The 27626-nt window shown below is 40.6% G+C and overlaps 1 protein-coding gene across 1 annotated transcript; it reads left to right on the top strand.

Annotated features, from left to right (window-relative positions):
- Window positions 1-757: 757 nt before the first annotated feature.
- LOC143361099 (uncharacterized) lies at window positions 758-25444 on the top strand. The gene is made up of 2 exons (XM_076800359.1): window positions 758-893; window positions 24739-25444. The coding sequence occupies exons 1-2, from the start codon at window positions 856-858 to the stop codon at window positions 25088-25090; spliced, it is 390 nt and encodes a 129-aa protein (XP_076656474.1). The 5' UTR covers window positions 758-855; the 3' UTR covers window positions 25091-25444.
- The last annotated feature ends 2182 nt before the right edge of the window (window positions 25445-27626 follow it).

The raw sequence follows: 27626 nt of genomic DNA, 5'->3' as shown, positions 1-27626 counted from the left end.
CGGGGCCTGTTTGAGCCGCCTCACCTCCACTCTCCCTCATTCACCAGACTGTCTCTCTGTGTGCCGTGTGGATGGAGGCCGGTTAGCGAGTGTACTCCGCTACTCTTGAGTCTCCCGATCTTGTTCAAACACGCCCCACTCCGCGCGCCCCTCGCCACGCCCCGCCGTCGCTCGGCCCATTCCCGGCTCGACGCTCCCCACCCGCGACTCTCGCCGTCCAACCGGCGTCGCGTGGCCACCGGTTAGCTCCGGGGTTCGCCTAACCGTCCCCTCGGTGTCGCGTGAATCGGCGGCGCGATAATGCCTCGGCCGGCTCCGGGCTCTCCTCGCCGCGCAGCTGCGAAACGCGTCGCGACGCCGCTTGCGCAATCCCGGCACGACGACAACGACGACGACGACGACGCCGACCACCACGTACCGACGACGACGGCAGCGTCGCGCTCTCTACCATGTCATGTCAACTGTCTGTCCGCCACGCGTTTGACACCTATCGCGCGTCACGCGACCCCGACGCATCGCGTCGCGACGCTTTCTTCGACCGGGTCCGCACCACTTTCGCCACCGTTAGCCTCGTACGCCCCCTTGTTTCTTCGACAACCTCGCTCTCTCTCTCTCTCTCTCTCTCTCTCTCTCTCTCGCTGCCACCCCATCAACACCCCTCGCCTCCTACCGCCCCCTGCCCCCTCCTCCTAGTCCCCCCTCGTCTCTCCGCCCTCCTCTCCTACCCCCCCCCCTCGCGCACAGCTTTTTCGCGGATCCTACAGTACGAGTTCGGTCGACGACGCGTTTTCGCCACGATTTTGACGCTCCCGCGATGATCATCCCCGTGCGACGCCTCTCGCCGAGCCGGGGAAGATGGAGGATCCCGTGGTGCCCCGATCAAGACTACTGAGGTTCGTTTCTTGCTTGATTGTACCATGATTTTTCCTTTGTTCTCGGGCCTCGCCGGCTCGTGGCCTCTGTCCACAGCTGAGGAGATTGTTTCGGTTTGGAATAACGGGACCGAGGGCGGTTTGAGAGGTCATGTGGGGGGGGGGGGGGAAAGGGGAGGATTGTTACCTCGATTTTTGCACTCTGCCGAGTTTACGCGTTTTTGGGGGGGAAATGCGCTGGTAGAATTGAAAACGGTGGAGGTTACGAAAATTTAACACCAGGTTTACGGGACCCGTCGAAACGACGGGTTCCAATATTTTTAATTTATGATTATTGAGATTGTGAAGATCCATCTACGTGGAATTACTCAGCAAACTTATTTCCTTAGGTATATATTATTTAAAAAATGGCTGAAAGCTTGGATAAACACATTCTTCTTATTTTTATGAAGTAATGTAAAATACTCACTTTTAATGCTCCGTAAACCTAGTGTTAAGGATGTCGATATCCTGATTTCAACGGTATACAATTTTTAAGGGATGAAAGGTATCTGAGAAAAATTTTTATTTTGCGTAAATACCGAGTCAAACTGTGGAATAAATTTTCTCTTTCTCACGGAAGCTTTTGCACGATGAAAAATTTATAGTCAAACTAGATCATAGTGCTAGGGGTTTATGAAACTGGAGGAATGTTGTACGGACCGAATATGGAAGTCTGTTTTATTTGTTTCGTCGGCGACGGGCTCTTAAAATGTGCCTAATGCATTTTCTTTTTGGGGATGAACGGTGTTAATTTTGTAGAATAATTGCAATGCTGACCGTACTTTTGTTACGGAGTGATCAAATGATAATTGGCGGTGTATAAATTTTGTTATATCGATTTTAAAGGTCCATTGAATTACGCTTGCTGCGTGCCGTCGGCGGAAACAGGACGTTCGCGTCCTTCACGTCTGAAATGTGCAATACGCATTATTTTCAAGGTGTAAAATTATTGTTCGTCGTGATTCTTCATCTATTTCCAGTCCTTTAATTTCAAAAACACAATTCGGTCGATTAATTGAAAATTTTAAATAGGGAAAGGAAAACAGTGGAACGCTCGTGTCCTTTAATTCCGAAATGTACAACACTTTTTTCTCGTCGTGATCCTTTGTCAATGTTTAAGACAGAAACTGATTAATTAAATACAGTCCTCTCCTGAGAGATTAAAATTGCTCCTGCAATCCGACGGCAGAAATGCACAAAATTCTTCGTATTCTCAGTTCTCCGATTTTCAAATATCTTAGTTAAATATAAATCAGGTCCCGGCGGATTAAACATTGCTCCTCGAATGTGCGTAAAAGCGACGCCGAAGAATAAATTAGATGAATCCTAGTAACAAATTATTTACCAAATGTTCGCACCATTAATAATACCCCTTAACTCAAAATTTTATAAAACTGACTACAAGCTAAATGAAAAATTGTTTTCTATCTAAATAAATTAATTTCGCGCCCGATTCAATGAATACTTCACTGTACCGAATGTAAAATCGAGTATTTCGTGTGCAACAATCTGATAAATCATAGAAACCGGTAAAAATAGAGATTATTCGATGGTTTTTCGGTCGCCGAGCAAATTTTCGAGCAAGGTTCGCGCTCGAGTATAGCCATCGCGGCAGATAAAGAATGTATATCTGGGCCACGAGACACGCCGTGGGAAATGTATGCGAGTTAAATTTATGCTATTCAAATGCACGATAAAAGTGAAGCGATAAGCTAGCCCAGTTATCGGATCCGCCATTGCGAAACGAAGAAAACTCAGCGACGCCGCGGAGCGACGGCGAAGAAACGGGGAGAGGAGGCCTGATCGAATCAATCTAACCTAATTATCCCCCCATGAAAATCCGATCTCTTTTTATTACGTCTCGTTTAATATTCATGGGGGGAGGGGCCGCCGACCGGTTAATTATTCGACACGATGAACGGTTAATTTCAACGAAATCGGTCGAAAAGTGCGGATTAATTAGATGATTCGATTGCGGGCCGCCGATGAAATTCGCCGCGAACGCGGCGAAATCAATATGTCTACATGTGTCGCCATTTTTTTTTTTTCGACAATTATTACAATTATCAGTCACGTGCTCCGAATTCGAACACTCTTTTCTAATAGGCGTCGCCTAAGCTTCTCTGAACTTGCCAATTTATTTCAACTATTATAAATTGTTAACCAAATAGTAGGGCAATAATATCTTAAAATGTTTATCGTGAGCTGAGGATTTTTAGGTGAAGTAAAAAGTTTTCTGTGTCAATTGCAGGGGACAGAAATTGTATAGACATTTCCTTTTTAATTTGATAATTATTAGATAGTTGGAGTACAAGGCGAATAGAGTAAATAAATATAAAATAGATGGTGGTGAAATAGATATAAAATAGGTGAATAAAATAAAATTATAATCTTAATAAGTGGAGGGTAATATAGTAAATATTTTGAAATTATTTTTGTCTTCCTACTGTTTTAAATTGCATTTACCCAGTTTTGTTGTAAATACATACAAATCGGATGAAATAAATAATTATAAAATAGAAGGTAATAAAATAGAGTTAAATTATAGTTTTAATAATGTGAGGGTAATATAATAAATATTTTGAGACTATTTTCATCTTTCTACTGTTTCAAATTGCACTTGCTCATTTTTGCTACAAATACATACAACTCGAATGAACTGAATAAATATAAAATAGATGGCAATAAAATATATATAAAATAAATAGGTAAAATAAAATTATGATCTGAATAAAACATGAGGATAGTACATATACAAATATTTTGACATTATTTTCATCTTTCTACTGTTTCAAATTGCCCTTGCTCATTTTTGCTATAAACACATACAAATCGAATGAAATGAATGAATATAAAATAGACAGTAATAAAATAGATATAAAATAGATATCTACAATAAAATTATGATCTTACTAAAACTTGAGGATAATATTTTCAAATAATTTTTCTACCGTTTTGAATTGCTCTCGCTCACTTCTGCCATAACTGCACAAAATCGACAGTTTATCTATACTACATTGTCTCGCGCGACTTAGGCGAAACTGCTAAGCTGAAATTCGCGGGGGAAAAATTGAGAAAGAAAATACGGGAGAGGAGTGCTCGCTGTAGGAGAGTTTCTGAAGGAGTTGTACCGGGGTCGCGTGTGAATTATGGTCGTGACGGTGTACGGGTCCGCGGAAAAATTAGTGATTCGCGGTAACTATAGTTGTTCTTCAAGGAAGTGCGAAGTGCGGTCTAATGTGGCAAATTGCTCGGCCAGTTTAACTATGAACTGGGGGACCCTGAACGGAACCGAGGAAAGGGATCCATTGAACGACAGATCGGATTTGTTGAAACATTTAACACTGACGCGTGTTAATCGTTACGATGACCCATTTTATTCCGCGCCGAAGGGGAACGTCTCTTTTCAGCGATTTAGTGCCCTCCAAATTGGTTCTTCTAACACCGTGCCGTACCGTTCACAGTGTCCACGCTAAACAGTCGGAAAGAAGCGTCCGGAGTTTAGGCGTTTTTAATAGTTCCACGCGCAGAAACGGCCCTCGCGATTTCCAGACCGCGGATTCTTCTGAAACTCCGTCCATTGCCAAATCATTCACCTCTATTCCTAACCGTCCTAATTAATCGATAATTATACAACAATATTTTTGAATCCTTGAAATATTTTTGGAATTTGATCAGCACAAAAATTAGTTTAGTCGCATATTTCTAACTCAAATTATTAAGAAAAGAAACGATAGCTAGCAATTGATGGAGATTATTTTTCTTAAATTTTACCCTTAGTACCAATTATTTTTAATGCTACCGAAAACTGTTAAAGAACAAAATATAGAAATAATTATTAAACTGATTTCCTCTCTTAACAATTTTAATAAATCGTGAGAAGTACTAATTACGTTGTGTTTATGGCACCTTTAATTTGTTTAGAATCAGCAACACTTAATTTTGACACGTTCAGTAGGAATGTTAATTAATTCTTTGCAAGTCTGTACGTGTATAGTTAAACGACAAATCGTCTGTCGAAATTAAACAAAGCAAATTCAGGATGGACGCATTCAAAATGGTGGCGCTAACAAACTCGTACTCGGCGGCTGTTTATGATAAACAACGGGGACGAGCGCTCGCGCGCGTTAATAATTTTGCAGTCGCGATGCCCTTTATTTAACGATGAATTAAATATCGTCGCTAGTTCCCGATTAATCGTTGCTAGTTCACCATGAATTATCGATCGCGCGAATGTTTATGCAGCGTCGAATTCATTCTCCCCGATAATCGTAGTTTACACTTTAAAATCGTCCACATAATGCGGGCAATCCACGTCCCGATTATGCGTGCCGAAGAACAAAACATATATTGATCGAAGTTCTTATCTTTTATTTGCTAATTGGCCTTTTTATTAGGTGTGCAAATTCATTCGCCAGCCTCCCGTTGTCAATCTTGTTGATCATTTGCAAATAATGAAAATTTCTACTGTCGAAAATCATTTCCGTCGCTCTCCCCGCGTTTACAAATAATTACTGAATTTTGCGGACAGAAGAGTCGGACTGAAAATAAAATTACAACCGATTCATCATGAACGCTACGAATCCATTCATTTATTTGCGAATTCATTTGCTGTTGTGAATCCTGAAAAATCATTAAAAATATGGAAATTTATCTGTGAACATAAAAATTTAATTTTGAAGACAAAAATGAATTTAAAATAAAATTCAGATTAATTCAAAATAGAAACATATTTTTAAAAGTAAAATAAAATTCAGATTAATTCAAAATAGAAACTTATTTTTAAAAATTATTTGAAATATGAAAATCCTGCAAGAAATGTTTAAAAAGGATGATGTTCGAGCACTATTTTCTGTTAAAAAATCTCCCGAATTTTGTACTTTGTTAATTGATTTGTGTCATAAATGCCCGTTCAGTGGAAGGGCCCTTTCACGGCCAAAAAAAGTAAATAAAAACAATTTAGATGAAAAACTTCTAAAAGCAAAAGCGAAAAGAAAATGATAGAAAAATCTTTGGTACTCGAGTTAATTTTAGTTTATCCCCGGTTAGGCGCCAGGGCCCCAAAGTTGACGGTCCGCCGCTGACGTCAAACGAAATCGAAGCTAATTTTTGCGACGACTCGCAGTAAAAATGATTAAAAAATTCCACGATAATTCTACGGAGCATGCTACACACGTTGCACCTCGACCAGTGAAAAAATGGCGTCGGTGACGCGTGGGAGTCGGTCAACGGGGTCGAAGCAATTAAAATCGCCTCCCGATAAAAAATCGACCGGCTCGCGTTCGCCCCGTCTTTTTGCTCGGAGGCTAGGGCTCGCCGGCGAAATTATCATTATCGCACGTCCGCCGTAAAGTGCATTTTTAACTTTATTAATCCGGCCGACCCGCGGCTAATACGCTTCGCAAACACACCCCGCGAAACACTTCTGCTGTTGGATTAAGAGCGGGTAATCTCGGAACCCGCGTACCACCTCTAAATTGCTGAACGATCCGCGGATTCCTCGTTCCTTTAATTAAAAGCCGGCCCGGCGAGCCGCTCGAAATTATTTTAAACTCGCCCGGGCGAACAGTGAAAAATCACGTTTGTTGATCGCAAGCCGTTTTCCGCGCGCGCCCGCCGCGCCCCTCTACTCGAAACGGATTTTTCTTTCCTACTCTTCCGTAAATGTTCCGGCTCTCGACATTTCGATATAAGGAACAATTCTTGTTGGCAATTAACGCTATATTGTCATCGACTGCGGATATTTATGCAAAATAAAAATTTAATGCGATTGTGAGAAACAGGGGCCAAGTAAGAAGCTCTTTTTTTAATAATTTTAGTACCTAAGTTGGACGTAATACATTGGTATTGATTGTCGTAGTGTTTTCTCCATTTTAAGTTGTCACTACTCATTTTTGTCATAAATGCAGAAAATCCGTCTAATTATCAGTAGACTGCGGTGCTTTTTACAAAATAAAAGTTTAATACGATTGTGAGAAACAGGGGCCAAGTAAGAAGCTCTTTTTTTAATAATTTTAGTACCTAAGTTGGACGTAATACATTGGTATTGATTGTCGTAGTGTTTTCTCCATTTTAAGTTGTCACTACTCATTTTTGTCATAAATGCAGAAAATCCGTCTAATTATCAGTAGACTGCGGTGCTTTTTACAAAATAAAAGTTTAATACGATTGTGAGAAACAGGGGCCAAGTAAGAAGCTCTTTTTTTAATAATTTTAGTACCTAAGTTGGACGTAATACATTGGTATTGATTGTCGTAGTGTTTTCTCCATTTTAAGTTGTCACTACTCATTTTTGTCATAAATGCAGAAAATCCGTCTAATTATCAGTAGACTGCGGTGCTTTTTACAAAATAAAAGTTTAATACGATTGTGAGAAACAGGAGCCAAGTAAGAAGCTCTTTTTTTAATAATTTTAGTACCTAAGTCGGACATAATACATTGGTATTGATTGTCGTAGTGTTTTCTCCACTTTAAATTGTCACTACTCATTTTTGTCATAAATGCAGAAAATCCGTCTAATTATTAGTAGACTAATGCGATTGTGAGAAACAGGAGCCAAGTAAAAAGTTCTCTTTTTAATCATTTTAGCACCTAAGTTGGGCATAATACATTGGTATTAATTGTCGTAGTGTTTTCTCCAGTTTAAATTGTCACTACTCATTTTTGTCATAAATGCAGAAAATCCGTCTAATTATAAGTAGACCGTGGACTATTATGCAAAATAAAAATTGTCTCTGTCAATATTGCCAGAGACAGAGGAGCTAAATAGAAATTTCCTTGATTCTTTAACAATATAAAAAAATCGAAATTCACTCATGTCACTTCTTCTAAATTTGAAATTTTCTAATTCTTCTAAATTGTTTGCTGTTTCAAGTTTTTTTCCCACGAACGTATAAAACCTGCAGTCTAGTCTAATCGTAAAAATTAGAAGATATTTTTGTTTAATTTTATATAATATTTTCGTAATATAATTAATATTTCCCCTCATTAATGTGTTTTTCTCTTATGAATACAGTGAAAATCTTACATTCCGTATGTAACATACATTTACGCCACTCATGCAGTGACCCTGCAGTATAATTAAAAAATAAATTAATAATATTTTTCCTGTGGGACAGTTGCTTCTCACGATTCTTTTCGTGATTATCGATGACGGGGAACAGTGGGCGTCGAAACGCATTGGAGATCGATCGAAAAATGTTCGTTTCCGATCGATGCACACGTCTGTTATCGTGGAGTGACACTTATCAGTTGCAGCGGCGCCGAATTCCGAGGGCCGGAGGGGCCCATCGTTTTCTTTTACGAAATTCGTCCGACTGGTTCGTGGAAACCAAAATGTTATAACCAGACTTTGGATCTTTATGCATTTATGGCACATAAAAATTTTCAAAAAGTGCTGTAATATAAAATTCCACAGAATGTAACACGATTTTTGTTTATTTCAGATCTACAAAGGTCAGTACCACTGAAAATGAGGGTTTATTTGTTTCCACTTCCCTAAAAAAAATTGCATAAGCATCCGCAAAATAAATTATGCAAAATAAAAATCGTGTCTGTATTAATTGCAAGGCATTACAGGATACTTGTTTCCTCTTTTAATAATCATACCGAGCTGAAAACAGTGCTTTTCAATTCTCTAAATATTTTTACTGTTTCTGCCTTTGATCTATCCATTTTTTCCATAAATGCATAAAATCCACAACGACGACTGCTTCACGCAAATTCCAACTTTTCATAAAAATCAGGATGAGAAACAAATTCAATTTATCAACCAGAAAATCCCTTGTCATGCTACGAAGATGGTAGAGACTTTTGTTAAAAATGTACAAACAAATGCATAAAGATCCCCAGTCTATGACTTATCAAAAATCCACGAATAAATGGAGGCCATTCACAGTGAATTCCCCGTTGCACGAATAACTGAAAAAAATGTCGCGACCCACCGTTTCAAATTTCCGTAATATTATTCATATTCCAGCCAGTTAATTTGGACTCGGAAGAGACAGGAGAGAGAAGGAAAAAAGAAAATATTAATTCCACGAACGTTAGCAGTGTTGTGGACTGTGCAGAAATGGTAAAAATGGCGTTGCAAATCAAAGGAGTGCAATCGGCGTGAAACGAGCGAAGTGTGGACAATCTTCGTGGAGCGCGGACAGGGGAGGAGGGTCGATCGCGGAGCGAGGAGGTCCGGCATTTTATCGATCGGCTATCCGTCGTCCCTTGTATCTTGTCCACTGGCCCACGATTAAAAAGCACTCCCCGGCTCTGATAAACCGTGTCTGAAATATCTGCCGGCGCGATTACGAGGCCTTTTTTTACGACTTATTGCGCCAGTTCCATTTATATCCCACAGAACGAAAATTATAAAACAAAACCAAATGATCATCCCCCTCACAGCTACAATAATCTTTAATCATTTCTCTCGAGCCGTTTTTCAATTTTATTCACCCAGTTTCGTCGTAAATGCATAAAATCGACAGTCCACCAGCAACGAATAGGAGAAATAATTCTAATTCTAATTGTTATTATTATTTATTGATGCTTCAGTTTAGGACAAAGGGGCCCGGTAGTCTCCCACTCCCTCTGCCCCCTCCACGCCGCCATTCCCCCACGGAAAGGTCACGTGACCGCGCTCCGTCTCCGTCGCGCGTGCGTCGCAACGTCACGTGACCGACCCGAAACTGGCGGAGAGGGGGCAAACCGTTTCCCCTGAGCTCGAATCAATTTCCCCTGATCCGTTGCGACACCGAATCGCCGTCAGACGCCGGGAGGCGTATTGTTCCGGCGACGACCAGCAGATATCTCGGTTTACTAGTCACTTTAGCACCGCTTATTATCCGCAGCGGCCCGTACGAGTGGACTTCAGCCCCGGCGAGACCGTCGTTTGTTTTCGTTCTTGCGGTCGCTCGATCGTAAACACCGTCGGATTATCTCTGCCGGACACGCTGTCCGCCATTGTTTCTTTCCTCATTGGCCTGCCCGTTGAACACGAGCCACCGGGATTCCCTTCTGCTTTTTATTCCCGCGCATCCGGACGGCCCTTCTCAACACTAGGTTCACGGAGCACCGAGAGCGAGTGTTTTACATTACTTTATAGAAATAAGAAGAACGCTTCTGTCCAAGATTTTAGCCATTTTTTAAATAATATATAAATATGGATACGCATCCGGACGGCCCTTCTTAACACTAGGTTCACGGAGCACTGAGAGCGAGTGTTTTACATATCTTTATAAAAATAAGAAGAACGCTTCTGTCCAAGATTTTAGCCATTTTTTAAATAATGTGTACCTAAAGGAATAAATGTGTTGAATAATTCCACGTAGACGACGGATCTTCACAATCTCAATGATCCTAAATTAAACATATTCGAACCCGTCATTTTGACGTAAACCTAGTGTTAAGAGGGTGGGAAAGGAGCATCAGCTGCTCCGGACGGTCAAACGAAAGACGATGAAAACGTATTTTAATTTATTATTTAAATTTTGCGAGTTATTTCCTCGTGTAGAGCCACCCCTGTCCACGTTTGTACCATTTTGAGATGTCCTGTAAGATCGTTTTTTAATAAAACGGTGGACATGGGAGGCACGCCGGAGACTTTTGTCCTTTTGACCTTGGAGAAACGGGGTCGGCAATTTTCCGGTCCATTTTTTCAGCAGTTTTTAGAAAAATTAATGAATTAATGCGCTCAATACCGCGGGGGGTCAGTGACTGGTACTAGTAACTGGAGGGGGCCATTCTGACAATTATGTACAGTTGGTAATGCTTGGGGCCATATTTATAAATTTTTTAAACACAATTTTGAAGGAGGTGCACTCTGTGCAGTTTTTAGTTAATGTCCGGTGATATTAATCGGAGGGGGCCATTCTGACAATTATGTACAGTTGGTAATGCTTGGGGAGGCACGCCGGAGACTTTTGTCCTTTTGACCTTGGAGAAACGGGGTCGGAAATTTTCCGGTCCATTTTTTCAGCAGTTTTTAGAAAAATTAATGAATTAATGCGCTCAATACCGCGGGGGGTCAATGACCGGTACTAGTAACTGGAGGGGGCCATTCTGACAATTATGTACAGTTGGTAATGCTTGGGGCTATATTTATAAATTTTTTAAACACAATTTCGAAGGAGGTGCACTCTGTGCAGTTTTTAGTTAATGTCCGGTGATATTAATCGGAGGGGGCCATTCTGACAATTATGTACAGTTGGTAATGCTTGTGGAGGCACGCCGGAGACTTTTGTCCTCTTGACCTTGGAGAAACGGGGTCGGCAATGTTCCGGTCCATTTTTTAAACAGATCTCCACCGACCCGGAGCTATGGGACCTCGCTACGGTGGAATAGTGTAGAATAGGTACCGAGAGCTTAGGGGGGGAGAATTGTGAGGTTCGGTGGAAATGTCCCCCGGCTGTAGGGGAGGTTAGGATTACGGGGAAAAAGAGTCTGGAATAACGCGAGCGTCGCCGCATCGACCGTGACGAGTCGACGAATCGAAGGCATACAACTCTCGATGATTCGAGCGTTTAGAGTCGGCTAATACTTTACTCGAGAGATTCGTAAACACACAGACACATATAGAGGAAGAGAGAGAGAGAGAGAGAGAGAGAGAGGCATACAGCGTCGGCGTCGACGGCGTCATCGGCGTCGGCGGCGGCGCGTTACAACGTTAGATCCCGAGCAGCCACCTGTACGCCCGGGTCTTTATCGAGCCACCAATTGTTTGCGGAATGAAAATATTGTCCCTGTAAACAAGTGGCTACATTGTGCCAAGCGATCGCGGCCGCGGTAGCACTCGCTCGCTCGCTCGCTCGCTCGCTCGCGCGCGCGCGCGTTCTTCGTTACAACAAATCACTCTCCTCCTCCTCCTCCTCCTCCTCCTCCCCGCTCGATCCGGTTTGAGCACAAGTGCTCAATCGAGCGGTGTTTGTTTCGATTAGTACCTGATCCTTAATCTACGATTAAACAACGATTTGCTATTTGACCTAGATTACGCGTATCGCGGCCGCGATCGATCCTACACGAATCTCTCTGCCTCGGCGCTCGGCGTCGCCGTCCATTTTCGACATCGTTCCCGACGCTTATCTCCCACGGGAGATGCTAATCTCCCGGCGCAGAATCTTCGGAACCATGTCCGGTGACTGCTACCAGCATACGATTTTCTGGAAAATTGCTTGACGCGTTCCTGTACCGCTGGGGACCATTTTGACAACTGTAGAGTTAAGGATGCTTGGGACTGTTTATACATTTTTTAAACGCAATTTTGGGGGAGCTGTGCTTTGGGCAATTTTTAGAAAAATTAATTAATTAATGTGCTCAATACCGCGGAGGTCAATGACCGGTACTAGTAACTGGAGGGGGCCATTCTGACAATTATGTATAGTTAGTAATGCTTGGGGCTATATTTATAAATTTGTTAAACACAATTTTGAAGGAGGAGTACTTGGTGCAGTTTTTAGAAAAATTAATAATTTGATGCGTTTAATACCGCGGAGGTGAATGACCGATGATATTAATCGGAGGGGGCCATTCTGACAATTATGTATAGTTGGTAATGCTTGGGGCTATATTTATAAATTTTTTAAACACAATTTTGAACGAAGTGCACTTTGTGCAGTTTTTAGAAAAATTAATAAACTAATGCGTTCAATATCGCGGAGGTCAATGACCGAATATATTAATCCCCGGAAAGGGGCCATTTTTACAATTGTATAATTGAGAATGCTTGAATATACTTACATTTTTTGAACATATTTTTAGACCTAGTCGACTTTGTGCATTTTCTAGAAAAATTAGTTAACAAAATTTAATGCGTTCAATACCGTAGAAATAAACGTTGAACGGTACTCGTGAATTGTTTAAGAATGGTTGTCGTCAAATTCATGCGACCGAATAGCAATTTATTTGTACAGAAAATTATCCAGAAAGTGCAAGGTCGTATTTATTAACTAAGTAACAATTGTTATCAACAACGCTGATAGTTTCTATAAATGAAATAGTAACTTTTAACTGTTGTAACTTTAGCTCAAAATGGAGATCAGCTCGAAATGGATCCCGTCATCGGAGGATTAAGAAAACAATTTTTTAATTGTTCGAAAAAGGCCAGGATCAGTTTTTCGCGGTGAAAATAGTAACTTTTAACTCTTGTAACTTTAGCTCAAAATGGAGATCAGCTCGAAATGGATCCCGTCATCGGAGGATTAAGAAAACAATTTCTTAATTTCTCGAAAAAGGTCAGGATCAGTTTTTCGTGATGGATGAGTCGTTCCTCCTTGCAAGAACTTATCAGCGGTATTAATAGTAGGTAGTGGACCACCCAGGTCGATCAGGTAGACACCCTTCAGAGCCCTCAGCGTCCATTCGTCTGTCCCCGTGTCGCCTTCTTATAAAAATGACAAAACACATTTATCGAGCCGGGGCCACTTCACTCTGCGCCTTTCGGTGCTTTGAACAAAGTCAAACACTCCTCCCTCAGCGAACGCCGACGAGTATGGTTTTTCCTTGTTCAAACACGTTGCGGCGGTACGACGATTTTTCGGTGAAATTTCCAAATTTGGCGATTGATTCCAAGCTACCATTCCTGCACAATCACTTCCATTTTTGACTTACTTAATCTAAATTCCATTATACTGCGGATTTCATGCATTTGTAATAAAAATGAAACATAGTGAAAGGACTGAAAGAATTTAAGAGTGACGATATGTTATCACTAGTCTGCAGAATAACAATTTTGGCCGTCAATTCTAGGAAACAAGTGCCGCCAAGTGAGAAGCTCTTGTCTTCAATAATTTGTTTAAACTTCTCCTTGGCAACCCAGAAATTTTTCACTTTTCGCTATACGATCCTGTACATCTTGACGAGAAGATGCCAAAAATCGAAGTTTCGAGCCGAGGAGTTCACTGGTTGAAAAATTATCAGCTTTTAAAATCATTAGAGGAAAAAACGAGCATTTATTTCGTCCTAGTAACGTACCTCTGAATCGATGCGATTTTTACTATTCATAAAAATCCACAGAAAAAGACATTTGACAATTTGCAGAAAGTTAGTTTCCAAAGGGTGTCCACTAAATAATTATCCTGCCGCCGAATGCAGGCGTTGCAACACCCTCGACTCCCCAGAGTCGGTGTTGGTACGCGTGTTCGTGGGAATCGTGGAATTTTTGAAAATTTATGCCACGTCACGGGAGGTGGTCTTGTTCGGTTCGCATGATTTTTTCACGGAGTCCGGTCGCGTACCGGGGGACGAGGGAGGGGGTAGGGGGTGTGGACCGGTGTTTTTCGGACGTGACCCGACCGCGGATGCACCTGATTTTCCAGGGCAGCCACTCACGAAACATTGACTTCTCGACGGGGCGGTTTGTTGTTCGTAAAGCCTTGAAACAACAAACCCCTTGGCACCCAAACGCGTTCTCGCCGAGGGACAAGCCGAGCGGCGGTAATCGCGTGACAGGTATTTAGGTTGCCGTGTGCCCCGGACAGATATTTTTCTAGGGCGGCCCCCGAGACACTTATCCAGGATTCCCGGAGACGGGCTCATCCCCGGGCCCCGAAATCAGAGACGCCGACTATTTCCGAATATTCACGGTTCTACGACCAACAAATCTTTTTTCTTCCTCAGGATGCCCTCTGGACTCCAAGGACAAAATTTTTAGAAACGAACTAGACGATTCCAACTCCTTTGCGATAATTGTCCGGATCAATTGCGAGTTAAATGACAATGTCTCTTGCGGTGATAGGGCCCGGGTCTATTATGACCCGTCAAAATCGTCATTCAATTCGTCGATCCTCGATTATTCGGGAATTATTCAACAACATTTCCTTGGGTATATATTGTTTAAAAAATGGCTAGTTTGATTCGATACATTCCCGTTGCTTTTATAAAATAATGTAGAACAGTCGGTGCTCCTAGTGTTAAGGAAAGACTAACGTGTCTACCAGAAGTAGTTTCAAAAAAATGTTTCTGAAAATTCATAAACAAAGCAGTGAGTGGTCCTGAACAATATTATGTAGTCAAAATAATTTTGAATAAGTACAAAAATGACTGTGTTAACCCTCGGCCGGCGGACCATTTTTGTAGCTGTATTATAATTGCTGATGCTTACGACTATTTACAATTTTTAATTAATAACTAATAAAAATATATTTTTACAGATATTTCTTGTAAACACGTTAGTCTCTTTTCGACGTTCTCAACAGCTATTCATCTGCTTTATTTGCCAAAAATTGAACGCGTAAATGACGATTATTCCCGGGTCGAAACAGACCCAGGCACCGCTGTCGGCCGTTCAAGTGTTTATTTTTTAATTTAATTTTGGGAATATCTGGCCCGGAAGATCTCCAAACAGCCGGTTCCTGTAAAAATAAATCGACCTGTAAAAATAAAGAGGATACCTGGTGGAAGGGAAACCACCTCGGCCGAGATCCTATTTGTCTCCGCGTTGCCATGATTGGCAAATCCCGTGTCTCGGATCGCGGCGAGCAACAACGAGGGCAAGATCCGTCGGACGACAGCGTCGACAATGGCGGACGTGTCTGTGTGCGTGGCAAATCTTACCCTTTGACTTCGTAAACCATTGTCACAACAATCGCGCGACAGAAGAACGGTCACGGGACGCGTGAACCGCATTAAATACGAACATAATCGGGGCGAAACCAATTTTCCTCGCCGCGGGAAAACCCCGGGCCTCGGTCAGCTCTCGATAACCTCGAGCTGGTCGACTTTCCGTGTTTCCGGTACAATTCGAGATTAGGCGAGCCTCGGAGGCCCCATATGCGAAGACAATGGTAATTCTTAGTTAATCTTCGGACCTCAGACTCGCCAAATTCAGTTTGCTAATCTGGCTTACCGGCCGGTTTACGGAGAAAATTATTTTAATTGTCAAAATAACGAGTACATGTCTTTCCAAATTTTTAGCCATTTTTCTAGAAATGCTGAACAATTCCCCGTCCTTACGATAATCCGTAAAAGTAGAAATCCGAAGCTTCAGACCAGGATTATTTATTGTACTATTTCCTAATAACAACGATGTCGTTGTGTTTAAAAAAAAATTACCAAGAAAATTATTTTCATCGTTTTAAGATTATATATTTTTCACGAAAGTCTGCAGACTAGACTATCAACTAGAAATTCGTGAAGACAGCTTTCGTCCAAAATGGCGACGCGTTGGCGGAGGTGCAACGTCCAAACAAACGGGGCCGATGACTGTGTTCAGGCTTCGATATCACACTCGATTCGGTATCGATAGTAAATAGTGTCAAACTCCGAGCATGTCTTCCCGAAAGCGGTCGTTTGTCCTTGAAACGAATCTTCGCCGGATCACGTGTTTTTGAGCACCACGTGAGTCATCCTCGTAGAAAAGAGACGTGAAAAACAGCTCGTTAACTAATAGTTCGTATCTTGCAGAACAATGCTCGGTCGTAAATCGTAAGTGAGTCAATGGGCCAAAGGTTTGCTGGTAGCGTGTAACCTGCCATGCTGCTGCGATCTTTTACGACCTTATTTACCGGATGACCCATTAGTCAGTCGGAATCGGTTCTAGACCGGCACGACCCCAGGATTCTGTGCAGTTGTTGCACAAACAAGAGAGGTTATCTTGTTTAATGTCAGAGTACTCTGTCCGCGGCAACATTAGTCACACGGGCGGAATTTTTCTCCCTCGAGTTCGTCACCGCTTTCTTCAGGAGAAATCGAACATGGTCCTCGTTCGCTATCTGGGTTCCCGCTTTCCCCTGCTCTCGAGATTGCTCCGGCTGTTATTAAACGCAGAGGAAAGTGCGTCCTAGAAGAAAATCGCTGAAATGCCACGCAATCGAGTCGTAACTACCAGGGAGTCGAGTGCCATTTTTCCAACGATGTTTAGCAATTTTTTCCGGGAGAACCGTTCAACTTTCCGCAATAAGATTTTGCATACTCGTTTATGGACACCTCAAGCACATGCATGAATTTCTTCGAGTAAAAATAATAAAAATTACGTGAGCTATATATTTCTTTACAGAGTATGTTTTTTAGGGGGTGCTCTGGATTCGAGTGCCATTTTCTAACAATGTTTAGCAATTTTTTCCGAAGGAACTGTTGAACTTTTCGCAATAGGATTTTGCATACTCGTTTATGGACACCTCAAGCACATTCATGAATTTCTTCGAGTAAAAACAATAAAAATTACGTGAGCTATATATTTCTTTACAGAGTATGTTTTTTAGGGGGTGCTCTGGACTCGAGTGCAATTTTTCTAACAATGTTTAGGAATTTTTTCCTGAAGAACCGTTGAACTTTTTGCAATAGGATTTTGCATACTGATTTATGGGTATCTGAAGCACACTCATAAATTTCTTCAAGTGAAAACAATCAAAATTATGGGAGCTATATATTTCTTTCCAGAATATGTTTTCTAGAGGGTGCTCTGGACTCGAGTGCAATTTGTCTAATAATGTTTAGCAATTTTTTCCGGAAGAACCGTTGAACTTTTTGCAATAGGATTTTGCATACTCATTGATGGGTACCCGAAGCACTGTTTAGGAAAATTTTGTGAAGTATGGCGCGTCGCTCAGAATATTTCTTCGTCCCGCACGAGGGGGACCGGTGCAGAGGTTCGAAGAGATAAAGCTTCCCACTTCTTTTTCCCTGTATCGTGGATCACGGATCCATTGATCTTCGAGAACGTGCGCGAGACGAGTCTATTATTTTTGATGCGGATTGGATCCGAGGGTGAAGTCCGTCGGGCTCGAGATAGGCCGACGGACGATTCGGGGCGCTGCAAATCTGGCAGAAGACCGGCGAGGCACGCACAGCACGTGACTCCTTCGAGGGTCCCGTCTGCAACCCGCCGAGGACGATAAAGCACATGCGCTCTATCGTTTTTTAAGTGACTCAATTTCGACCTCATCCTGCATCCACTTATGTATACCGTCGTCTCCCTCGCGCCGCCATCTTGGGCAATTTTCTGCGTCCTCCGCAGGCTGCGTCGGGCTCTGGCCAATTTCAACTGGCAAAAACAAAAGTATACTGTGGGCCCACAGGTCACTCTCCTATCTGAAATAAAACTTTTTCTGAAATTTATATTTCACAATTTTTGTTCCGAGTTTTAAAATGATTTGGAAATTTATAATGAAAAGGTTCGCGACAGACCGGAGAAATAATTGAATTGAGCAAAAATAGAAATTATATTGTGCGTGGCCCATTAGTCACTCTCCCATTTAAAATAGAACAAATTTTTAAAATGATTTGGAAATTTAAAGAAAAAATAATTGAATTATATTTTCAAAATCAGTGCTCCACTATTCTGAAGCAAAAATAGAAATTATACTGCGAGTGACCCATAAGTTACTCTCCCATTTAAAACAGAATTTTTTCTGAAATGTATATTTCAAAATTTTCGTTTGAAATTTGAAAATGATTTGGAAATTTATAATGAAAACGTTCGCGACAGAGCAGAGAAATAATTGAATTGAGCAAAAATAGAAATTATATTGTGCGTGGCCCATTAGTCACTCTCCCATTTAAAATAGAACAAATTTTTAAAATGATTTGGAAATTTAAAGAAAAAATAATTGAATTATATTTTCAAAATCAGTGCTCCACTATTCTGAAGCAAAAATAGAAATTATACTGCGAGTGACCCATAAGTTACTCTCCCATTTAAAACAGAATTTTTTCTGAAATGTATATTTCAAAATTTTCGTTTGAAATTTGAAAATGATTTGGAAATTTATAATGAAAACGTTCGCGACAAACCGGAGAAATAATTGAATTGAGAAAAAATAGAAATTATATTGTGGGTGGCCAATAAGTCACTCTCCCATTTAAAATAGAACAAATTTTTCAAATGATTTGGAAATTTAAAGTAAAAATAATTGAATTATATTTTCAAAATCAGTGCACCATTATTCTGAAGCATTATTCCTTAAGCAAAAATAGAAATTATATTGTGCGTGGCCCGTAAGTCACTCTCCCATTTAAACCAGAACTTTTTCTCCAATTAATATTTTCAAATTTTTGATTTAGAGTTTTGAAATTCTTTGAAAATTTATAGTGGCACAGTTCGCGACAGAACAGAAAATAATTGAATTGTTTTCGGAAGATCAGTGCCCTATAATACATATTAATTAAATTTTTCTTTCGCTTCTTCGTTTAAATTTCGAGCAAAAATTCGAGTGAAATTTGAGGTGGAAAAAAATGAGCGTGTCGGCCGCCTCGCGGGAAGATAAGAAGAGGCGTCTGTGGAACAGAAGGACAATTGTTCGGCGCGCGTGCGAGCGCGTTCTCGGAGCCGGCGTTTACCGGTTAAAAAGTTTGTACAAATGATTCGGAAGGATCGTGGCCACGGAATGATTCGACGGCTGGCAGACGTCGTCGCGAGCAATTGTGCTTTATTGATCCTGCAAGCAAGTCGATTATTATTTGCAAATATTTGTCGATGTGCCTCGCCGACAAATAAACGGTGCAAGCCGAGCCGGAGCCCGATCGACGAGCTTTACGCCTTCAGCTGTTTGTTTCGGAAGCTGTTTATTTCGTCGCCTTCTTCCGCTTCCGCTGACACTCGCCAATTCTTTTAGGAAGCATTTCCGGTTCGTCCGAAAACGAAGAAAAATGCGATTCGTCCGCTTCAGACGCGCGGTGACACCGTGATTTAATTATTATGCGCGGAAATGAATTCTCATTCATTTTTGCAGTGAGATATAATAATTATATCGTGGATCTTTATGCGAGATGAAAATTGTCTGCGTCGATTCTAAAAAATAGGAGCCGAATAAAATTATTACTCTTTCTGAAATTAAGTATGGAAACAAATTCTCATGAATTTTTGCAGTGAGATGTAATAATTAGACCGTTATGCAAAATACAAATTGCGTGCGTTAATTGCAAGCAACGGGAGCCGAATAAAATTGTCAGTCTTCCTTGAATTCTCATTAATTTTTGGAGTGAGATATAATAATTATACCGTGGATCTCTATGCGAAATAAAAATTGTCTGCGTCGATTCCAAAAAAATAGGAGCCGAATAAAATTATTACTCTTTTTGAAATTAAGTGTGGAAACAAATTCTCATCAATTTTTGGAATGAGATATAATAATTAGACCGTGGATCTTTATGCAACATAAAAATCGTCTGCGTCATCATTCTCGAATAATTTCAACAAGACGGAAATAATAAATTGATTATATTTTTCCCACCCTATTTTTCCATGCATTTTAAAATTCTTTAAATTATGTGGAAAATTTTATAAACAGTAGATTGGTTTTATTTTCTTCGCGGAAAATCTGGTGAATAAAATTGTTCTCTCATTTTGATATTTAGAAAATGCACGGAAAATGAAAATTTTCATGAAGGACCGTACGGGATCGGTATATTTGGTTATGAGATTATAATTATTTACACGTCGAATTGGAGAGAGATTATTGCAAAAATGAACGGTGGAGACTTTCGAGATTCTCCACCCTCTGGTAGAAGCATCGTGCGTGTAAAAGCAGTATGCGAGGAATCGATTGTACAAACAAGACCGGTGACCACCCTCGTCCCTGTTCTGCCGATCTTTCGTTATATTTCGTTAGGCTCGCGAGAGGTAGAGCTTTGCGAACAGGCCGTCGGGCCAACCATAAAATCATTTTATTGTCATTATTTCACGTAGAAAGAATAGAGAGATCCGGCTCGTTCGCAATAAAAAGAAACCTAACCTGAACCTAAAATCAGCTAATGCTTCGGCAGGATCTTTTCCAACAAAATAATAGTATACTTTGGCATGATCAAAATCCCGCTAAATATTAACCCGTACTTTTTTCTTAGAAATTCCAATTAACTTTCACAATATTATAAATAATTCAATATTGTTGTAAAACGGTATTTTCTCCATCTGTATTATAATTTTCTATTAATGAAATCAATTTTTGGTCAGTTACAATTTTAAAACCTTTAAAAACATTTCACTCGAGAAAAAAATTATTATCATATTCTCTATTTTGATTAGAATAATTATGGTCTTCGTTTTTTAACAATCCCTACCATTGAGAAGTAAATAGATATTTTATAGTTTATTTTAGAGGGAGGAAAATTGCAAGCAGGCTTGGTCAAAGAAATAATTGTTACCTCTTCCGTTTTGGTTAGAGCAGTTATGGTCGCCGGTTATACCAATGAACCCTATGCACTTCTACATATAGCGTGACTCGACAACAATTTTATTCACAGGAACTCCCGAGTGACTAGACAGTTTTAAATTGCCAGTGTTCAATGCGTTATCATTTTTTAATATGAACCTTTTTTCATATACTTTTCTATATTTAAAAGACAAATTCACTGACCTATAACAAAGCACCTTCAATCGACCTTGACCCTCAAAACGAAGCAGAAAGGTGTGCATTACTTATTTTCAACGTGTCGTATCCAGGTTCAAGGTCAATCGATGCAGCAACAACAAAGCATTTTGAAAAACTCAAGGTCACCTTGACATCTGATAACGCCTTAAAAAATCCAACTGTGCTTTCCTAATGAGCCTCTCGGATAAACAATAAATTTCATTTCGAACATTTCTCGATAAAGTCAACGAACAATGAGTTATATCAGGCGGTAATTTTGACCAGCCAACCTGTGTTTTTAAACAATACATATCAACTTTTAGGATACAACGTATGAGCTTTTCAGCGTGACTTCAAACCCGTTTATACGATTAATAAAACTCCGAATGCTCGCCTAACCCGAGCTTACTCGAAGATCGTCGCTTCCGAACATTGTTTTCGCAGCCATTTTGTTTGAACAGGCGGCCGAACACGAAAACGCCTATGAACTGTTAAAACATTCGAAGCCTGGCTTTTCCGTTTCGCTTTCGGGATCGATCGATGAGCGAGTATGAACACGTTAAAAAAGATGGCAGGTGGTGGATGAGTGGCGTCCGATCAAACGCCTCGAATTGGCAGCGATTTCTCGACTCGCGCCCCCCTCCGAACGAGTCAATTTTAATAATAACGCGCCCCCGGCTAGTGACGGCTTCGCGCACGATGACTCGGACGATTTTCCGACGGGTTTCAATTATCCGCACCTACCACGGGCCGACGTGCAACCCTTCCCCCCCGCGAATTATCGATCCCTCTGGACACCGTGTAAAACCGCCGGAAGTGGGTGGAACTACGGGAATTACGTTACAGAAGAGCGCGACGGTGATCGTTGCCAACGACCGAGACGCGACTCGTCACACGGGAATTTAACCTAATAATATTTTATTAACCATTTCTCTACTAAAGGTGCACACCAGGGTGCCTCTTATTTTCGACATTTGACATTTTTTTGCGGCACACCCTCCCCTCCGGATTGTTCTGACTAATGAAAAAAATCTGCGCAAGGTTTGATCTCGATTGGATAACGGGAAAACGGGCCCTTAAACTTTTTCTCGAATATCTTCTAAGTTATTGATTTTATAGAAAAATATGTTAGACAAAACCTGTAGATTTGGACAAGCTGCGTCTTTTATGTCGTGCTACTTTTTTTCGTAAAACGAACGGTTTCCGAGAAAATCGGGAAACATTTCAGGAGAAAAGCGAAAAATAAGTTCGGGCATTCTAACCTATAAATTATTGAATGTATCGAAAAATATGTTAGACAAAACCTGTTGATCTGGACAAGCTGCATCTTTCATGTCGTACTACTTTTTTCGTAAAAGGCACGGTTCTCGGAAAAATCGAGAAAAATTCCAGGACAAAGTCGAAAAATACTTTCGGACATTCTAACCTATAAATTACTGAATGTATCCAAAAATACCTTAGACAAAACCTGCAGATCTCGATAGGCTTCGTATTTCATGTCCTGTTACTTTTTCCGGTAAAACAAACGGTTCTCGGAAAAATCGAGAAAAATTCCAGGACAAAATCGAAAAATACTTTCGGACATTCTAACCTATAAATCATTGAATGTATCGAAAAATATGTTAGACAAAACCTGTAGATCTCGATAGGCTGCTTCTTTCATGTCGTATTACTTTTTCCCGTAAAATAAAGGGTTCTCAGAAAAATCGAAAAAATTCCAGGGAAAAATCGAAAAATACTTTCGGACATTCTAACCTATAAATCATTGAACGTATCGAAAAATACGTTAGACAAAACCTGTAGATCTCGATAGGCTGCGTCTTCCATGCCCCGTTACTTTTTCCCGTAAAACAAAGGGTTTCCGGAAAAATCGAGAAAAACTTCCCGGACAAAATCGAAAAATCTCTTCCGTGATTTTTCCGAATTTTTCCGGAAACCGGCAAACCTACGGGGAACGGTGGTCGCGGTTGCGTCACGGTGAAGGTTTATTGTTCTCCGTAGGAAAGCGGAAAAAAAAGATCCGCCGAGATTTCCTTCCCTTTTTCGGTGGCCACCGCGGTGCCGAAGGGAAAGATCCTCGGCGAGGGTCCTCGGTAGGCGCAAAGCGCCGCCATCGTAAATCGATTATCGTTTTACGAGCGGATTTTAGGTTTCTGTTCGCACGTCGCCGCTTTTCCCTTCGCCGTCGTCCGGTGATCACCACGCGAAAAAAAAATAGAAAGAAAAAGGAAAAAAAAAACAAAAAACCGGTATTTGAATACCGAGCCCTTAGAGAAGGGCCAGGTAGAGCCTGGCGCAGGTACTCGCATGAATTTTTATTGCACCCGCGGCGCGGCGCGGCGCGAACCTACCTTCCCGTACCGATTACTCGTAATACCGCGATTATCTCCGCCAATATGGCGCGGGGGACCGTGCGACGGGCCACGTGTTCCCGAGGGAATCCTCCGTGTATTAACCTCTCTCTTTCTCTCTCTCGGTCATTACTCGGGGCCGTCTTAAAACTGGCATAAACGAGGCCTCGATCGATAATGCGCTCGCTCGGGCTCCGTCACGCGTGAACGGGCCTGGCTGTGGACGACGATAAGAAGGATCGAGGATCTTCGGGGGGGAATTTATCCCTGGTCATGACGGTTTTATTACTCCGAGACGAATCGGTCTTGCGTCTTTTCCCGGGTTTTTTAGTTTTCCTACCGAGATAATCACCTGTGCTTAGCGCTATGCTCGACGAACGGGGTTTTGTATTTTTTTCTTTCCTTTTTAGCAACGATATTTACTGCCCCCGTACACAAAGTGAGATTGCTGTCGCAGCTCCCCGGGAAAAGTAAGGGAGACATTTATTATAGCTCCCGAATGGGGAGGAGGAATTATTTGAGTTGTCTTTTATATTTTAAGGTCCTCGTCGCCTCGTTCTTTCAAATGGGACACCGTATTACCGTCAGTATAACGTTGCGAAAAGACAAATTCGACCGCGTACAATATGTTCACCTTCAAATGACCTTCGAAGGAATACCATAACTGGACGTACGAAGACCACGTTCACGCTTTCCTTCAAATGGGAAGACGTATTACGATCAGTATAACGTTGCGAAAAGACAAATTCGACCGCGTATAATATGTTCACCTTCAAATGACCTTCGAAGGAATAGCATAACTGAACTCACGTTTACGCTTACCCTGCTCCCACTATGGTTCCACGTATCAGCCCGTGTATCGAGACGTTACTGTACAGTCTTTACTCGATATATGTCCCAAATATCTCAGAGATAAAAGTCGCAGAACTAGTCGCTGTTCTTTTCCATGTTCCGCAGTGTAGCAAAGAATTTTCTAGCCGATCTATGTCCCTGCGTAGACCCGTCTTGTGGACATATATCGAGTAAACATTCTTTTTTTGTAAAAGAGACACGTTTTTGTTCGTTATTTAAGACTCGCTAGATTCTCTGGGTCGCGTAGTATCGGCGCAACCTATATGCTCTCATTTTAGCCGGGATCATGGCAATGTTATGGTATCATCGCCACCGTTATTCGTATATCGAGGTCTTCCACTGTTTCAGGCGATCTTCGTGGGAGGCTGCGCAGCGAGCGCAAACATCCATACGCAAGAATAACATCTTCCGTGCTCCGCTAATCACAACACTTCGAGAGACAGTAGAAAAACATGGCGCCCCGCTCGTCGAAGTCTCCGGCACAGGACAGCGGAACTTCGCGAAGTTAATGAAGTGGCCGAAAATTGCGTTTCTCTTAACATTTCTCCCTGTTGTTTCTCGACAACCTTGCCGCGAACCTCTGGCAGCCGTTGCGACCACGTTTATACAACATTTAACAACAATAAATTTTCATTACTTTTTTTTAGGAACACATCTACCGTGTGGAAAAAAAGAGTTGGGTGTACTGTGTCTATTGTAATTGATTCGACGTATGTACTCACTTTCTCGAAGGACGCCTCCGCGTTAGCGATCTCTTGATTTTCCTGCTGCACGATTTTTTTAATTCTTTTCGTTTTATTACCTTTGCTCGACGGTGTCTGAAAGATGTTGATAATGTCATTCGAGGAAGAATTATTTATGGAAATGTTAACGGTAATCTTACCACGACCGGTTCACTAAAACACATAGTAATATAAAAATAGAAATCTAAATAAAAATCAGTTTTGTAATTTTTGTAAAATATCGTATACACATTTTACGGTTAGCGTTAATAGAAAATAGTGGCGCGAAGTCAGAGATGGATAAAATATTATTTCATATGTATATAAAATATTTTTAAGATATTATTTCTATGTTACGGTGGAATTGTTCTATTGAAAATAACTTTGTTTAACCTGTACAAATGACGCTTAGTCAAAATAAAACGATATATACAAAATACTTAAGTAGAAGGAATTATTCCCCATAAATTCCCATAAAATCCCCAGAAGTTTACAAACACTCTTCCTGAAATGGTGAAAACAATATGAGTTGTTTAACATAAGTCCATGTATTTTTATTAAAGTTGCAAGAATATACAGTTGCTTATTAGTTAAAACAAACCGTTTGAAAAGTGTCGCCAATTCTTTTACACCACTGTACGTCTGCGTTCCACACTCGACTTTTCCAATTCGATGTAACGCGCCAGTTACAAACATTACTGTTAATTGTAAAACGACGAATGTGGAACGCAAACGTTGCCAGTCCCATAACCCTGGGAAGACGGAAAAGTCTGAAAAATTTGAAAACAGGTTGTCCTGAATACGAATACAACGGTCACTATTTTATATTATTTATTATGTATATTAATTAATTATTATTTTATATTAACACATTATCCAGCAGGAGTCGTTTCATAATTGTTCGAAGCCTTTCAACAGCAATAGCAATTTCAATATTGGCATGTCACTCTCTGGGACAATTAATCATGAATGATTACGAACAATGAAAATATAATGAGAATTTAGGGTAACTAGATTTTCATTTAAGAATATATTATATTCTTTATTGTATATATTATTTAAATAATTCATTCAATATATCTATAATATTATTTAAATAATTTAAATAGTTATATATATTATTATATATATAATTGAAATATAATATGATATATAATAATATATCGATATATAAAATATATAATAATTGATTTAGTGAAAATTACAAATATTGATTAGTATTCCATTCACGTTGACTATGGTACAATTTTTGTTATCTCAACTTGACTCTGTCTCGCTCACTTGAAAGTTTAACAGGCTCCCGGTGGATAAATTGCTATACTTAAATACATTAACGCAACGGATTTCTCGCATTTCGCAAATCATGCTCCTTCCTCCTCCGCCTTTCCAAGGTTAAGACTACCCTCCTCTTAAACATAAATTCATCCTAATCACCCCCGAACGAATACACGGCAATAAATGTTTGCTGTATGAAGGACACTTTTATTGTGACGTCGCTACCGAATTCTATTGAATCGCTTTGATGTCGTAGGAAATGTTCAATGGAGACCTAAGCGTCACGCGGTTAATGGCACTTGGAGATTAGCTGACAAGTAGACTGTCAATTTTGCGTACGGTAACATTGCGTCTCTTTGATTAGGCGTGTGCAATAATTTTAGTCTTCTTCGATCATTCGTAACAACAATTGCAATAGCTACAATTTTCCACCTCTTTCTGCAATTATTTCGGTGCTAACGACGTACCTACATAATAAACTTCAGAATCAACTAATATGTGTGTTGTGTATAAATAAAAGAAAGTTGAAAAAAGACTGAAACTTTCGTATACAATATTTTTCTCTCAATATTTTTAACTCTTCTAAAAAGCTTCGAAAGATGAATAAAATATACATAATGTTACTTGCAAAGTTAATTTGTTACAATAGAATATTTATATTCAGAAGGAAATAGGTCTAAGCCTAACAATCAAGAGAGACATAATTTCCACAAAATTACACAGCCTACGTTAACAATAGGTTTACAGAACTCGTCAAAATGGAGGCTTCTAACATTTTCAATTTACAACAAATTTATTTCTTCGGATATGCAGGATGTCCCAAAAATGTTGTACTTGAAAGGTGTGATTCCTCAGGTGATTTGAAATAACTTTTTCCTTTTCGGAAATGTTCTCCGCGGCTTCGTTAAAGAGTTATTGAAGAAAAATACGGACCAATCGGAGCGCGGCTACAGCGGACCTCGCCGAGCGTGGGGCGTTGGCATTGGACGAGCCGGAATCCGTCCGCTGTTGGCGCGCCCTGATTGGTCCGTGTTTTTCGTTAATAACTCCTAAACAAAGCCACGTAGAACATTTCCGCAAAGAAAAAAGTTACTTCAAATGATCTCAAGTATCTTCCCCTTTAATTACAACATTTTTGGAACACTCTGTCCAATAGACTGCGGATCTTTGTCCAGAACAAAAATTTCAATTTCAAACAGTACTCATTTAGAAGTTCATTTCCGTCTTTAATAATTCTGA

This window comes from Halictus rubicundus, chromosome 14 (genome assembly GCF_050948215.1).
Source record: "Halictus rubicundus isolate RS-2024b chromosome 14, iyHalRubi1_principal, whole genome shotgun sequence".
NCBI lineage: Eukaryota > Metazoa > Arthropoda > Insecta > Hymenoptera > Halictidae > Halictus > Halictus rubicundus.
The sequence above is the reverse complement of the archived record's forward strand: the minus strand, read 5'-3'. Positions and strand labels throughout refer to the sequence as shown.